This window comes from Notamacropus eugenii, chromosome 2 (genome assembly GCF_028372415.1).
Source record: "Notamacropus eugenii isolate mMacEug1 chromosome 2, mMacEug1.pri_v2, whole genome shotgun sequence".
Classification (NCBI taxonomy): Eukaryota; Metazoa; Chordata; class Mammalia; order Diprotodontia; family Macropodidae; genus Notamacropus; species Notamacropus eugenii.
The window spans coordinates 370887048-370903248 of NC_092873.1; the positions used below are offsets into that span (position 1 = coordinate 370887048).

The window sequence follows — 16201 nt, forward strand, 5'->3', positions numbered from 1 at the left end:
ACATGCCTCTCCCTAAAGCCTTCTCCTAACTGCCCTTAAGGTGTGCCAACACCTTGAGTCAAGCAAGATGGATCCTCGAATAAAATAAGATACTAATCCTATCCCACTTCTGCACCCACTACCCTCTAAAACTCCCCTAAATAAATGGTTTGGAGCTGCAGCCCTGAGGAATGAGGTTAGGCCTTCAGAAAGACCTCCTCCCCTCCAACTTGATGGCCTGCTATCTTTTCCAGAGGCAAGTGGCCACCCTGCCAAGAGGCAACGGGTGCCTGGTATGATCTCGGCAGTGAAGAGCCTGGTACCAGTCTCCAAGCAGCAGTAGAATGCAGAGGGACATAGCCAGCAGAAGCATTGAATGCATGTGGGGAGGAAGCAGGTAAGAAGGAGCGTGGACAGCCTGACTCCCTGCACTGCAGATGGAGATGGCATGGAATGGGACGTCCTGGCAGATGAGCAACGAAGCCCACAAAGCACTTTGGCACAGCAGGAAGCAGGGATGAGAGGTGCAACAGCGACTACTATAGAAGATGTCCAAGGCAGGTGGACACAGACCCGAGGGGATGGTTCCTTCACTCGGCAGTTCAGACTCCGGCCTTTCTTTTCCAGCTCCTCTTTCTCACAGCCAGAGAGGCGAAGGCAGTGGCTGGGGGCAGGGCCTGCCCCAGGTGGCCCCCGCCTTCCTCCTAGGGGGGCACCTTCTGGTCCAGTCCCCTGGCCCTCCCTATCTCGAGGGCAGCAGGAGATGCTGCTGCCACTGTCCACAGACTCCAGCTCATCTTCAGAGTCGTATTCGATACTGATCTCCAAGCACTTTGGGGCAAAACAGCTGGCAAGGCCTGAGTCAGGCACGGGGCCCCTGGGACATCTCCGAGATAGGCCTGGCCACCCCTTCCCACTAGTTTCTGTTCCACATTTCACTCCCTCACTGGCCGAGGGGGCACCCCTATCCCAAGAAGGACCAGACCTTCCAAACCCCTGGGTCCCGCTGCTGCCCAGGAGGCGACTGCAGTGCTCTCGGAGATCAGGAGGGCGTTTGCGGGCAGGCAATTTCTCAGGGGAGCCCCCTCCCCGCCGCCGGCTCCCCAGGGGACTCCCTCCAGGCTGGCAAGGGGTAAGTTCCTCAGGAGGCTCCCTCCCCAGGGAAGAGTCAGGGGTTAAGGGGGATGGTCTCAACTCCCAGAGGTGGCTGCCAGAGCGATTTAGTCCCACCCCCTGGGTCTCTGGCAAGTGGGCATAAGTTAAGGAGCCACCTGGCCCCTTCTTTTCCTCCTCTTTCTTTTCCTTCTCTTCTTCCACCTCGTCTTCTTCCTCTTCAGGGATGCTAAAAAGCTTCTTGCTGCAAAACTGTTGAAGAGGGAGCTCAAGAATCTGCTCTAGGATCTCTTCATCACTGTCTGTCTCACAAGAGTCCAGCTGGGGTGGGGTTAAGGGAGGGGACATGGGCAATAGCAGGAACGAGGGGGTCATTGGGAAAGAGGAGAAAAGGGTTAACACCATCTAGAAGTTGGGGCTGGGGGGGTGCGCTAGGACAATCAAACATCCCTCCCTCAACTTCCTCCAAAGTACTCTCCAACCACCTCTCCTTGTTCTATCAAAGGAGAAAAGAAGTCCAGAGAGAGTTAGTGACCTCCTGGAAGTCACAGCACATGGAAGGCAGAGCCAGAAGAAGAAGCTTCATCTCCCAATTACTTACATTCTAATCCATGGGCTTCACTGAAGAACTATTTGGGCCCCAGGATCAGGAGGTGGCGTTGAGGGATAGGCATGTCTTAATGAAAGATGAATAAGAAGGCAGCCTTCCCTCCATCTCCTTCCCACCAGTCCCCAACTTGCGGACCCCAGACCCATTTATCCAAGTCCAGACTCATTAAGTGCCTTTCCCTATCCATCCACCATCCATTCTGGGCTCTGTGCCTACTCTCTCTCAGTTCTCTCAATCCTCTCAAACCTCTCCCAGGCACTATTCTTTGATGAAGCAATAGAAAAGCTTCCTCTTCCCCCCTTTTATTCCCAGAGGGGTCACAAAGTTAACCTCATCCACCTGGTCTCCTTTGACCGAAGCTCACAGTGGTGACTAGTACATCACTGGTTCTCATGAGATGCTGTAGAAGTGGCCCAGGGAGAACCAGCCTCCATCTGACTCCCCTCACCCCCATTACCTTGGCACCACTCTCCTTGCTGTTGGTCTCCCTGTGCTGGGGGGGAGAGGGAGAGTCTGCACCTGGCTCCTCCTCCTCCTCCTCCTCCTCCTCCTCCTCCTCCTCCTCTTGGATGTCTGACAGGTCAGAGTTTCGGCCATGGTCCATGAGAGAGCTTGTCAGGCGGGCCCCAACTTCAGTGGCATCCTCCCTCTGCTGGGGAAAGGGATGGGGAAGGAGGCTTAAGAGTATGAAATGTGAAGGAGTCCCACCCCAAAAAATATTTAGTGGGGAGAATGGAGAAACAAAAATGGATGGGAGAGAAAGGGGCAAGACAGAAAATGGGGGAAGAGAGGGGGAAGAGAGGGAAGAAGAAAAAAAGAAAAGAAGGAAAATGGGAAAAGGTATTGGGGAAAGAGGAAGAAAAAGAAGGTGGGAAAAGATATCGGGAAGAGAGGAAAAGGAAGAGAAGTGAGAGAGGGAAAGGTATTAATGGGGGAAAGAGAGAGAAAATGGGGGGGTGAGAAGAAAGATGGGGAATGACGGTAGAGGAGAAGGAAAGGAGAGAGAATCAAGAAGGGGGAAGGGAAGAGGGAGACTGTTGGAGCCCCAGTACAGTGAGGGACATTTGTTACCTATATTAATAGCAACAGTAATAACAATTCACATTGACATAGTACTTTTAAGATTTACAAGATGTTTTCCTCACAATAACCCTGTGAGGTAAGCAGTGCAAGAATTTGTTATTCCCATTTTACAGAAGAAGAACCTGAGGTTCCAAGAGGGGAAATGACTGGCCTCAAGCCCCTTCTGCAGCTCAGTCTCAGTACTAGTCTCAGTACTCATTCCCATTTCAGATTTTTGTCTTTTCCCACCCGAAGGCCAGCATCCTTTCTGCTACACCATGCCAGCTCTCCGGAGCTCAGTTTCCTCTTCTGAACAAGCAGAATAATACTCTCAGTAATGAAGAAACAAAGACATGGTCCTTTACTTCCTATGGCTAGGCAGAGCCTTGCTAATACGGCACATTAATGGTTTCTAAAAGAACTAACTGCAGAATTTAACTTAGACTCCAGAAGGGGTACCAGCTTTGAAGGAGAGGAGGGGTGGGAGAAAACTGAGAGTGTGTGGGGAAGGGACTACCAGGGATGTGGGCCCTCTAGGTCCTCAAATGTAGCCCTTTGACTGAATTCAAACTTCACAGAACAAATGCAAAGGATCAAAGGCTACATGTGGCCTCAAGGACACCCCTGCTTGGCTTCTCATTCATGTTCTCTCCCTCTCTCCCTCCGCCTCTCATCTTCCTCTCCCCCCCAATCATGGTGGCAGACCCAAGCTACAGAATGGAGTTACTTCATCCAAGAAGCTATGGCCATAATTGATAGCTACATACAGGATAACCAGGGCCCAGGGCCCAGAGCACTAGAATTTAGAGAGCACAAGACAACAGCAGTGCTCCTTTAGCAGGCAGACACCATGAGCTTAGCACCTAGTTAGCAAGAATTAATTAATTAAAGTTGGAAGTTCCCCAGATGGCTTCCTTCTACCTCAGCTCTGCTCCCGCCTATTATGGCAGTCGATACATCCATGGCCTTGGGACATCTGCAGGGCCTCTTCCCCAATAGGATCTGGGTCCTGAGGTTTCTAAACACTCCCCCCCATACTCTCCATTGCACTCCACCCCACCCCAGGAGATATTGTTTTCCCCAAGGACCAGGATTAAGCTAGTTAAGTTCTGAAGACATAAGATATCTCAATCCTAGCACTCTGGAATTCATCAACTTTCATCTTCTGTGAGATGATTTGATTTTCCCTTCTTTCCCATAAGTAGCAATAAAGTCCTTTTTAGGAAAACTCAACTCCTATGGGCCATGCCAACACCAAGCACAGACTTCTCTGCAGTGACCTCCAATAGAAAGGCCACTCATCATCTCTGGGCCTCTTTTTCCCTTTGATAGAATGGGGGTGACCACAGGGAGACACAAGTTGTAGAACATTTTGGAGCTCATCAAGAGTGTTGATCAATGAAAGCATTTATTAAGTACTAATTGATGGAATAAAGCAAAGAAGAGGAGGCTTTGGAAGCCAGTCTTCTTCCTTTTTGAAGTTCTGTTTGTTTCACAACCTCCTACCTTGCAAGGCTATTGTGAGACACAAATGAGATCAAATATAGGTAAAGTACTTTGTAACCTGCGGAGCACCATCTCAGTAGTGAGTGGTAGGGAGAGTCAGATTCCAACACGTAGACAAAGAGAAAGAGAGATACTGGTCAGCCATAGAAGATGGAGAAGAATCATAGACCCTGGGGACTAGAGTTGCTCAATGTAGAGTCTCCCTGCTATGATCACAATCCTGTGTCCTGTGCACTGTCCCTCTGTGCTCACCTCGGCCCTGGTGCAGAGCCCAGGCCCAACATCTCCTCCACCACTCTCTACCCCTAGCATCCTCTCAGCAGGGGCTCCTGGAGCTGGGCAAGGGGCAGGACAAGATTCTTCTAATTCCTTCTCTACCGCTGCCTCCTCTTCCTTCTCCCCAGACAGAGGAGGCCCTGTGCCCTGGTCTCTCTTGCCTCCAGCTGCCCAAGCTGCTGCCGTGAGGGCTCTTGTCTCCTCCTGAAAAAGAAAACAATGAGTAGCAAGAAGACTCTGTGTGCAGGCCCAGCATTCACTCCCAACAGTTCAAGGTCTTGGCCCAGTTGAAGAATTTCCCAATATAACCACCTGCTGGCTGTCCCATGTGGAGTCCTCTTGGGAGAGTCTTTCTGCTATCTTGGAGGGGCTTCCTGGGGGGTCTCCTGCAATGTCTTGGCTTCCAGGATGATCACTGTGCTGAGGGAGGGGACTTGAATCTCCAGGGCCCATAGAGGCAGGGCAAGGAGGGGATTTGGTCTCAGGGTTTGTGGAAGGCAACAGGGAGGCGGCAGATGATCTGAGAACTGGACAGGGTGGGCAGGCCAGAGCCAAGGCTGGAGGAAGCTGGGCCGGGATGGAATCAACTGATTCCCCATGAGGAGACATGGTACGCACCACCACCTCCCGACACACCCGTAGCAACTGTAGCTGAGACAGATCCACCAGCACACTGCCTGCTGTTGGGGAGGCAACCTCCATAATCTGGGGTATGGGAGGGCACAGGAAGGAAAACTGTCTTTAGCACCCATTCCCACCATGAAATCACCTCCCCATCTCTCATCCAACTGCCTAGCAGGGGAAAGAAGGAAATCTTGAGTCCTACAACCATCCCCCAGAATACCCCTACCATGGGTGCCTAGAGTCTACAGTATCACTATGTGAGGCACGGCATAGTCAGCTGTTTGGGGGTTACTACAAAGGAAGGGATGAGGGTCTTCTCCTTCATCTACAATAGGGGTCAATGACCAGTCCTGAGGGCATAGTGCACTGAGGGGCTAGAATGAGGCTGTGATTCCCTGAATTCCAATGTGGTACCTTCTGTCCATCAGCATAAACAGCATAACCTGTGACCCGGACACCGTTGGATGACCCAGCAGCATCAATGGTAACTGGGAGCCAGCTGATGACCAAGATCCCTGGAGAGGGGCCCTGCTCAATCTGCACATCCAGGGGAGCATCTGGGGGGCCTAGAGAGAGGGGAATAGAAAGTCAGCCAGGGGTCTACCTACCCACCCAGTCCCTGGAAAGAGGGAACAGTGCAGTCTAGTAGAAGGAGTGCTAGGTTTGGAATCCAAAGATCTGGGTTCAAGTTCTGGCTGTGCTGTTTATCTAAGTAACCTTGGATACTTCTCTGGGCCTCAGTTTCCTTATCTGTAAGCTGTAAGCTAGACTCAATGATATCTAAGGTCCCATCCCTATTTAAAGTGTAGGGCCTCCTGAGGGGACAAAGAGCTTCCTTGTTCATTTCCAGGGAAGGGGGAGCAGTCCTGAACCTCTGACACTCTCTTCTCAGTAGCTTAATTTCCTGAGACCAAGCTTTAAAAGAAGCACCTCAATCTGCCCTACCATCTCCAGTCGCTCAGCCCCAGGCTATGCCTTGCCCTTTATACCTGCTGCCAAAGTGGTGAAATGCACAACAGCCGCTCGATCTTGTAGTTTCCCCCAGCTTGGCTCCAAAGGCCCAAGTGTGAAGGGCCGGGCCTCCACTCGGGCCTGGTAGGGTGTGCCAGGACGCAGGTGGCAGAAGGTACCCCAGTAGGTGCCTGGACGTGCAGGTGGGCATTCCTCCCCGTTGAGGTAGACAGCATGGGCAAGGTTACTATTGCTGGGCACCCAGGTGATTTCAGCCGATGTGGCAGTCAGCCGGTGGACCCGCAGCTGACTGGGGGCCAGTCCAGCTCCTGCCCCTACCATAACACAGCATCGAAGTGGGTCTGAGCTGCCCTGGCTGGTCACAGTCTGAACAGACACACAGCAGGACCCTGACTGCAAGTCCAGATGCTCCAGCACAGCTTTTCGGGGTGTCCCAGGGCCCAGGGCCTGATGCAGCTTTCCATCCACACAGACATGGTAGCCCTGAACCTCAGCCCCATCCAAAGGAGGTTCCCATGTCAGCACCACACAATGAGCCAATTGCTTTAGGACAGCCAGGTGTCGGGGATAAGGCACGGCAGGAAGGTCCAGGAGGGGGCTGGGGCTGAGCTCATTCCTCTCTTCCTCATGCCTGGCCTGGCTGCCTCCTCCGCTGCTCTGACCCCCGCTGCTACCAGCCCCACCACCACTCAGGAAGCTGAGTTCAGGGCCGGAGCTATGAGACAGGTCCATCAGCTCCGGGGGCAGTGACGTCATGAGGTCATCATCAGATACTCGCTCTACAAAGTTGGAGGGGACCAAACCCCGGCGGCCATCCATCAGCTCCCCTGAGCAAAAGATGAAGGTAGAAAAAAGGAAAGGGAACTATGAGAAACCATCGTCTAGCCCTGATTGGAAACTTGTTTAAATGTTTTCACAGTGGAGAATTTAGAGCATTTTATTTGAAGTGACTTAATCCAACCACAGGGCAGCTAGGTGGCACCACAGTGCATAGAATGCCAGGCAGAAGATTCATTCCATCCCAGTCCCATATGAAAAGGCACATGGTAGAACCTGCCAGAATTTAAATTCCCTTAATACCATAACCTTGTAGAATCTAGAGTCACTTTCACAACATGAGGCAGCAGCTAGGTGGTGGTGCAGTAGATAGAGCCCTGTGCCTGGAGTCAGAAAGTTGTTGTTCAGTCATTTTCAATCTCGTCCAACTTTCTTTTGGGGTTTTCTTGGCAGAGACACTGGAGTGGTTTGCCATTTCCTTCTCCAGCTCATTTTACAAATGAGAAAACTGAGGCCAACAGGGTTAAATGACTTGCCCTGGTCACACTGCTAGAAAGTGTGTGAGACCAGATTTGAACTCAGGTCCTCCTGACTACTGCAGGACCAATCCTCTATCCTCTGTGCCACCTACCTGGCCCAAAATAAACAGTTTCTAAAGGCTCAACCTTGGTAAACCCAACCCTGTAAAGTGATGACAAACATGATGGGAAGTTATAACTAACTTCTTTGCCTTCACATCCCATCCAGAGAAAGTGCGATGGCGCTTTAAACACAACAAGTGATTAATATGTATATGCATATGTTTGTTGAATGTACGACTCACCCTCATATACTTTTCTTATTGCACCCCTTCCATAGCCCCATTTGCACAGTCTTTGACCCCAGTTTTTCAGATAGGGTGGAGTCAAGAGCTAAAATTAAGAGTTTAAACTTTCAAAAGACCTCCAAGAAAAGACAAGGACATGGTGCTTAGACATGACAAAAGCATACACGACAATCTCAGGTCTTTAGGAGGGAGAAAGGCATGGAAGGAAACAAAAATTTATTAACCACCTATTATGTGCCAGGTTACTAGGCTAAGCACTTTACAAATATTATCTCATTTTAATCCTCACAACAACTCTGAGAGAGACAGGTGCTATTATTATTCCCATTTTACTAAACGGGAAACTAAAGCAGTCAGAAGTTAAGTGACTTGCCCAGGGTCACAAAGCTAGTTAAGTGATTTGAACTTCAAGCTTGGCACTATGTACACAATGGCGCCACCTAGAGGGAAATTGATTGCTCTAAAAGAAGGATCAGCTAAGCTAAAAAATCTTCAGGAATAGGTGATCTAAAGGCAGGAAGATGAAAATATCTTCCTATTCTACTTACCTTCAAAAAAGCCATCCTCATCCATATTGCCATAGATATAGATATACTCGCCCGCGGTCAGCGGTAGCTCTGCTTCCGGGTTCTCATTTGGACCTTCGAAGGGATTGTAGCTGGTGGTGGTGGTAGGAGAGGCTAGGTCACTGGATAAGAAAAGAGGGAGGGGGGCACTACTGCCCCACCCCTACTCCTTTTCTTCCCCCTCTCTCAGTCCTGGCCCCTCTACTTGCCTCCCAGACACGTAAGTTTTCCCCTTTAATAAAAGGAGAAAGGTTTGTTTCCCCTGCACCACACACACACACACACACACACACACACACACACACACACACACACACACACACACACACACACTCAAGCATATTAAATGTTCAGGTCTCTTTTCTCAATCTCCAAACCCTCCTGACCTTGCCCCATTTCCAGAGGCATCCCTGCTCATCCGTCCTCAGCATCTTTGCCCTTTGGGGAGGGATAAGTGCTAGATGGAAGGGAGGTAGGATGAGGCAGGGCATGTGGCAAAATGTCCAAGAGGTTCGAGCAGGAAGGATGCTCACCTATAACGAGCGAGAAAGACCTGGAGTTTGGCCCCTCTGAAGACACCCTCAGTCTCTGGAAGTAGGGACACACTGTCTGCCTCCAATTCTTCCACTTCGCTGGCTGTATCCACCTAGAGGGACGGTAGGAGGAAACAAGAAAAATCAGATACTTTAGGGTTTGGTGAAGGCAGAGAAGGGGAACGAACCCAAGATCAAAACCTAACTTAGAAGTTTTTCCCAGACTACGTGAAACAGACATTTTTAAAACATGCATACAGCATGATTCAAATGAATGTTTTTTCCATATCGACAGTTGGAGCCCTCTAGGTCAGTCACAGCCCTGAACTGTGGAACCCCTTTCCTTCAGAGAAAAGAGAGAAAAGAATTATCCTCCCCAGGCCCCCTGAGGTCCTGTTCCCCAAATAATGCTCAACTTGAGTTTTGACCTGTTCCATTCTCTTTCCAGCAGAGGGAGCCCCTCCCCAACCAATCAATCGATAAGTATTTATTCAGCGCCTGTTTCAGGCATAAAACATAAACAAAGAAAAGCACTTGAGAGATGGGGAGGTACCATAAGGCAGGAAGGGGAACAGGTAAAAAAAAGGGAAAGACTTACGTAGAAGGGGATGGTCCAACTAAGCTTTAGGGCAACTAAGGATTCTAAGAGGTGGACAGGTGTGCATTACAGGCATGGCAGGAGAAGCAAAAAGATGGGTGAGCCAAGGTATGTCTTATGTGAAGAAAGACAGTTCGACTAAACTGTAGAGTACATGAAGAGGCACAATATTTGGCTGGAAAGAGTGGATCCAAGTCATGAAAGGCTTTAAATGCCAAATCCCATTTTATATGGGATACCAGAGGTAAAAATGAATTTTGTTGAGTAAGGAAAGGACTTGCCAGACCCGTGGTTTTAGGAATATCACTTTGGCAACTATGCAGGAGATGAATTAGGAAGGGGAGAGCCTTGAGGAAGGGAGTGCAGTTAGGAAGTTAGTATAATACCAGGTGGGAGGTGATAAGGAACTCGAACAAGCTGGTAGCATGAGAGTAGAGAAAACTGAATTGAAGATAAGGGTGTAGGATTAGAAGGTAGGATTGGAGGTAACAGGGGCAAGATCTGATTTGGGAACAAATTTTCATTGATAATTTGAGTGTGGAATTTAAATGTGAACTAAAGGGTCATCCTACTTGAAAAGATTCTTAACTTTTTTTATGTTATAGACCCCTTTTGGTAGTCAAGTGAATCTATAGATCGCTTTTCAGAATGTTTTTAAATGCATAAAATACATAGGATAGCAAAGGAAATCAATCATACTGAAGTAATTATGAAACATACTTTTAAAAAGTTCATAGACTCCAGATTAAGAAACCCTGATTCCAAGCTACTGAAAATGAAAGTGTAACTTTTTTCATAGATACTGCCCCCCCCCCAAGTTTATAGACTTCTTGTGTATATGTAGGGTAAGGGGGAGGTCCATGGATCCCAGGTTATAAACCCTATTTTAAAGAACTTGGCTCAGGGGGGAAGTGGTGCAAATGAGAGGATGAATATTGACAAGAGATGCAGTGGGAGTTATACAATATTTCCCACTCTGTGCAATGTAAGGTTGGGTGCACCTTGGACAGATTTGATGAAACAGGAAGATGAAGCTAGGGGAGAAGTGATTTTGGCTTGTCTTGACTCCAAAATCTCCACTGTTACACAATGGGATGTGGCCCCCAGTACCTGACTGGCAACAGATTGGTACTTGGGAAGCTTTTCTTCCACTAAAAGCCCTGAGGGGAAAAGGATTGTATGTTGGAATGACAAAGGAAGCAGTAATTGGAATGAATTGGCAGGGTAACTGAAGATGGCCTGAACATACAATCTCCAACAGGAGGGAAGTATGGAGCTGAGAACTCGAAGGCCAGAAGCTTAGGTTTTTATCTCCATCCCAAAGCTGGCTTTGCACCTGCTCTGGTCCTAGGAGCAGGGAAATGCCCCTATACCCATAGCTACTCTTATTAATAGTCTCTCTGCAAGTGTTCTTGGCGCCAAAGTGTCTCCATCCAGTCTAGTCCCCTGAGGTCTCAGGGGATCCCCCAAGCGCCAGGGCAAGAAGCAACCTGAGGCAGGACTACAACCCAACCTCTGAGGACAGGAAGCTATGTTCAGCTCATCTCCTACACCCTGAGGAGGTAGCTGGCAGATTTCTGTCCCCTATCCCTTGCCCAGCCAGACTTTCCCCCAGCCCTTCATCAATGCAGCAACCTGCCATACAGAGGACCCCCCAGAAGAAGTGTGATCACGGGAGACTCCACTCATGTCTTCACAGAAATATGGCTAGAATGCCAAGCTAAACTAGCCAGGCTAACCTCTCTCTCCCATATATCAAGTTGGGGCAGGGTGAATACACTGACCTCTGGCGTAGGACATGACTTGGGGCTGTTGTGAATGGATTCAGAGCGAGAAGAGTTGGAAAGAGATTCTGCTTTCTTGGCAGCCCTTCGTGGGGCCCCACAGTGAGCAATGGAACCCATATCTGGAGCCCGTGGAGCACCATGCCTGGGAGAGCCTGGCAGGAGGTCCACATCTGGAGGAGAGATAGGAGATTTGAGAGAGGGAAGAAAGACAGTTGGCAGGCTGCTGTCCTTCCACACCCTGCGTCTCCCATCCAAGAAGGGGGTTCTCATTTCATAGCAACCAGAAAGAGCAATGAGCAGAGCTCCTAAGGGCCTCAAGGAAGAAGACAGCCTGTCCTCCCCACACTTTCCCTTCAGGGAGTGTATGTCCATAAGAATTCGGTGTTCACAGCTTCTCTACAGCTTAAGCACCTACAAGAACTCCCAGACTGCATGTGAAGACGCTTCCCTCCCAGTTCATATTCTCCTGCCCTTTCTCCCTCCCATGCTTATTGTGGGACAGGAGGGAGTGGTCCAGTTCTCCCATGCTGCTGGTTCACCCAGCAATTCCCCTTTAATTTTCAGTAGTGAATGAGCAAGTTACCAGCCCACTCACAATATGAACTCCATAACTCCCCTTGTGCAACGAGGTCCTCATCCTCTTCTAGGGCTATTGCAAAAGATCAGGTGAGAGGTTTGTGCCTGTGGTAGAGGCCAAGTCTCAACTACCCTGGGTTCTTCATCTTTACAATGGGCAGAATAATCACTGTGTTATCTCCTCATAGGGCTGTTGTACGGAGAGCACTTTGTTAACCCTGAAGGAGGATGAAGGGATCTATGATATCTTCAGTGTAGGAAACACTGGGTGAGGGTAATCCCTCTTCCAATGTAGGTCAGAACACTCTCTGCAGCAATTTATAGTCTCACAGAATTGCCTAAAGCAACGAGTCTTGCCCAGGGTCAGGCAGCCATTATATGTCAAGAGACAGGGTTTGAACCCAGGTCTTCTTGGCTTAGAAGCCAACCCTCTAACCACCATGCTACACAACCTCAACCATTCCAGAAACAGGAGATCGGGTTGTTGGTGCCATGATTTCCATCCCTTACCTTTGGGGCTAGGCCCTCTGCAGGGCTGTGGGGTAGAGCAGCAGCAAGGAGCAGAAGGCAGTTCAGTGCTACTGGTACCCAGTGTTGAGCTAAGCAGATCCAAAGGGCCTGGATGCATTCGGAAGGCCTGGAGCTCCTGAGCCAAGAGACTGAAGCGTTCAGTCTGGCTGCGGCACTGCTCTTCCAGCTCTCTCACCCGGGCCTGGGAAGCACAGCTCATGAGCCCCCAATCCCCAGCATCTATCCCCCTCTTCCAAGGAGGAATATCCCTTTTCTTTTCTCCTCTCCTCTAGGGTTAAGAACACATCCCTCCCCAACACCATCCTTTAAAGGGTTAAATGTCACTTTCCCTTTCTCAGTCTCGATGAGCCTCCAAATCAGTGTCAGATGCCAGGGAATGAGGACTGGGGGTAGAACTTGGGGGCTCTAGATTTTTTTCTTCTCTAAGTAGAATGGTACAGTGGGGAGGAAGGAAAGAGTGTTAAACCTGGAGTCAGAGAACCTTGTTTCAAATCCTATCTCTGGTACTTCCTATTTATATGACCTTGAGCACTTAACTTCTCTGGGCCTCAGTTTCATCACCTGTAAAATGAGGAAGCTGGACTTCATGACCTCTAAGATCCTTCCAAGTCTAGATTTTTGATATTAAGGTCTTATAGCACCTCTACTTAAAATCCCCATGTCCCTACCCTAGGAAACTGTGATGGAGCTGCATACATACATCTGTATGTACTTTGCATACACCCAGCAAGCCTATGCTACTGTTTTCAAGTCTTTTCCAAGGTAAAATGGGATTGTTACCATCTTCCCAGTCTCTCCCTCATCCCAATCAGTATCAATTCTGGATTTTTCTCCGCTCCATTTCTTCTCACCTTCCCATTGTCACTGACCCAAATCCCCTACCACGGAAAGGTGAGGAGGAGTGGGGAGACTGGAGACCTAGGAGTAGGGGGTGGGGAATTTCATTTTCCAGATGACTCCTAAAGATAATAAAAAACCAAAGGCTACTCCTAGGTCTCCCCTAGGAGGGCCACTGGCCTACAGCCTGTAGCACAGTATTAAAACCTTTGGAACTGGAAGGAATCACAGAGACCATTTAGTTCAATTTTCTCATTTTACAGATGTAAAACAGAGAACTAGGATTAGAACCCATATCTCCTGAATCCCAGTCCAACACACCTTCCAATGCATAGCATACCCCTACCAAAATCTGCTTCCAAGTCCAGTATGGAGACATCATTGATGAACTTTCTGACAACCAGAACTTTGAGAAACAGGATGTTGTGGGTTTGGGTGGGTAGGAGGGGGTTGAGAGAGGATTGGGGTGGGGGGGGGGGGGGGAAGGGAGGGACCAAGTGGACTCATCTCCAGATAAGGCAGAGGGGGGTCAACTGACTCTGGGATTTATGTAATCCCACCCCCACCTCTGGCTACTATGATGACCTGTTTTCTCTGAACCCTGGCTGGGAGAAAGCATGCTCAGAGTCATCTTGTTGTGAAGGAATAGGGGAGGTTTCCAGGGCAAAGTGAGAGCCTGCAGGCAAGAGAATGGCATACCTGCATGGAATCCAAGGTAGACTGCGGCAGTAAAAGAAAGAGCAGAGGAGAGGTTAGAACCCCTCTGGCCCACATGTTTGCTTATTAAAGACCCATGGGGCAAGAAGAGAAAGGAGGAGGAGGGAGAGGGGGAAGGGGAGGAGAGCAGGGAAAGGAACCAGCCAGACTGCAATTCCAGGCAGGGAAGCTCCCAGGACTGAGAGAGCAGAGCCTGAAAGGAAAGGAGATGCCCAGAGGTGAGGGTAGCACCTATGAGGGAAGGTGGAAGAAAGCTAGCCCTGAGAGGAGGCAGTTTTTAGCTGGGAGCCCTCCCTCCAGGTAGCTTTGAACCAACCAGAAGGAGGCAGCCCAGATGAAACTGCAAGCAGAGCTCTCTCCTCCTCCATCATTTCCAGCCTCCCACTCAAGGTGACTGATTCATGGGCCTGAGGAACCCTTCCCCCTCCCCCAAATACAACTCCCCACAAATAGCAGACAGTCAAGTTCTGTTTCTGGTCCCCTGCCCCAGACCCCAGGGGACAGAAACATTTTTTCCTAGAGTTGATGGTCTGCCTGAGGTCAATAGCCTACCTGGGAGTTCCCACAATCCTCCCTACCCATACCCTACACTCCCAGAAACAGTCTCAGACACCCCCATTACCTCCAAGAGCTGCACAGCCCCTTCATGTTCTCTCTTGGCCTGGGCCTGGGCCTGTAGGCAAGAGTCACAAGTTATAGAGGTACTGGGGAACAGAGAGTGAGAGAAAGAGAAGAGAGGAGGAGAATGAAGAGAGGAACCAAGGGGAGGGGAGACACAGGGTGGGGGAGAGAGGGAATAGTGGAGAAGAGAGAGGGAGTCTGGAAGGGAGAGGGAAGGAAGAAAAGGGATAGTCTACAGTATCACCCACATATAGGGAGATGGGAAGGCCTGGAATCCAATAACCATGGGAGACCCAACTTTACCTATATTAACCCCATCCCCAAGGGTAAGATTCTTCTTAGGGACCTAGGGTTGGAACAGAAAGAGATAACTGCCCTTTCCCCTGTCCCTGATGGGGGAAATACATCAAAGCCCTACAGCCCAATCTGACAGTGTTTCCTTCTCTCCCACCTCAGTCTACCTCTCTCCTTCCTTTTTCAGGTACCTGGACTCCAATTCATTCCCTCCTTCCTGGGTGGTACTACTTAGCCTAGCCTCAGTTTCCATCACAGAAGTCCCTCTCCCTACCTGCTGCAGTCTCAGGACCTCTTCCTGCTTTTCCTGCAAACCTATCCGGGCCTGCTCATGATCCAATTCCAGCTGCTGCCTCCTCTGGGCCACCTCTCGCATATGCTGGAACACATAGAGTCCCCATGACTGGCTTCATCCCCACTGGTCCTTAGTCCAGTGCTCTGTTTTTGTTCTTGCTTTTTAGTTTAACTGGAGCAAAATGGATTTTTATTCCAGCACCTTATTATAAACCTGTGGGAATCTGTTTCCAGTATGTTTCTTAAAAGCATCTCATTGGATTCTGCTTTCTAATCCAGTCTGCCATCTTCTTCCATTTTATAGGTTAGTTCACCCCATTCATATTCACAGTTCTATTCATTCATTGTGCCATTTACCTCCATCCTGTTCTCTCATGCTCTCTTCTCTCTTACCACCCCCACCACCACCCCCACCTTGACAAAGAAGAGGGTGACAAGAGAAGCATGAGCTCTGCTCTTTATGTAATCTGCCCTACCTCTTCTCTTCCCCTCATCTATTCACAGCTTCTTACTGTCTTTTTAACTTTTTTTAACTTTTAAAACCTGATTTTAAGCCTTCTAAAGTTTTTTTTGTTATGACTAATATTTCCTTAAATAAGTCTCCCTCTTATTTTCCCCTCTCCTGTTTCTGTTCTCTCTTTCTCTGAATTGACTCTGTTCTACACCAGATCGTGTGTGTGTGTGTGTGTGTGTGTGTGTGTGTGCATTCTATCCTCCTTTGACCAGTTCAGATGAAACTGTGATACTGCTTCCTCCTACTCAGCCATCTTTCAGTCCTCAATCCGCCTCAGCTCTACCCTGTGCTTTCTTCCTCCTATAAAAAGTCTACCAGCATCTTCTAAAATTCCCTGCACATCAATACTCCTCCTACTTCCCAGCTCTCCCCTTCCTACTATCCTCATCTTCTGTATGTCTGCTCCCCCTCTTCTCCTGTTCCCCTATCATGTTCCCAAACTTACCTTCAGAACCTGCTCTAGGCTCTCCAGCTTGCTCTGGAGTCCCTGGCTCTTCCGAAGGGCTGAGTCCCTCTCCTCTGTCACCCCCTGGAGCTGGCCCCTCAGCTCTGCATTCTCAGATTCCACCTAGAAGGAAGGGGAGACAG

The 16201-nt window shown here is 49.3% G+C and overlaps 1 protein-coding gene across 1 annotated transcript in view; it reads right to left on the reverse strand.

Annotated features, from left to right (window-relative positions):
• Nucleotides 1-16201, reverse strand: part of TSPOAP1 (TSPO associated protein 1) — a 42531-nt gene that overhangs the window by 9806 nt on the left and 16524 nt on the right. The window contains 13 exon segments of the mRNA XM_072646832.1: nucleotides 553-1413; nucleotides 2160-2354; nucleotides 4523-4750; nucleotides 4859-5251; nucleotides 5585-5736; nucleotides 6160-6969; nucleotides 8294-8403; nucleotides 8845-8957; nucleotides 11227-11399; nucleotides 12316-12517; nucleotides 14513-14563; nucleotides 15080-15184; nucleotides 16059-16181. Coding sequence (XP_072502933.1) covers nucleotides 553-1413; nucleotides 2160-2354; nucleotides 4523-4750; nucleotides 4859-5251; nucleotides 5585-5736; nucleotides 6160-6969; nucleotides 8294-8403; nucleotides 8845-8957; nucleotides 11227-11399; nucleotides 12316-12517; nucleotides 14513-14563; nucleotides 15080-15184; nucleotides 16059-16181 — 3516 coding nt within the window.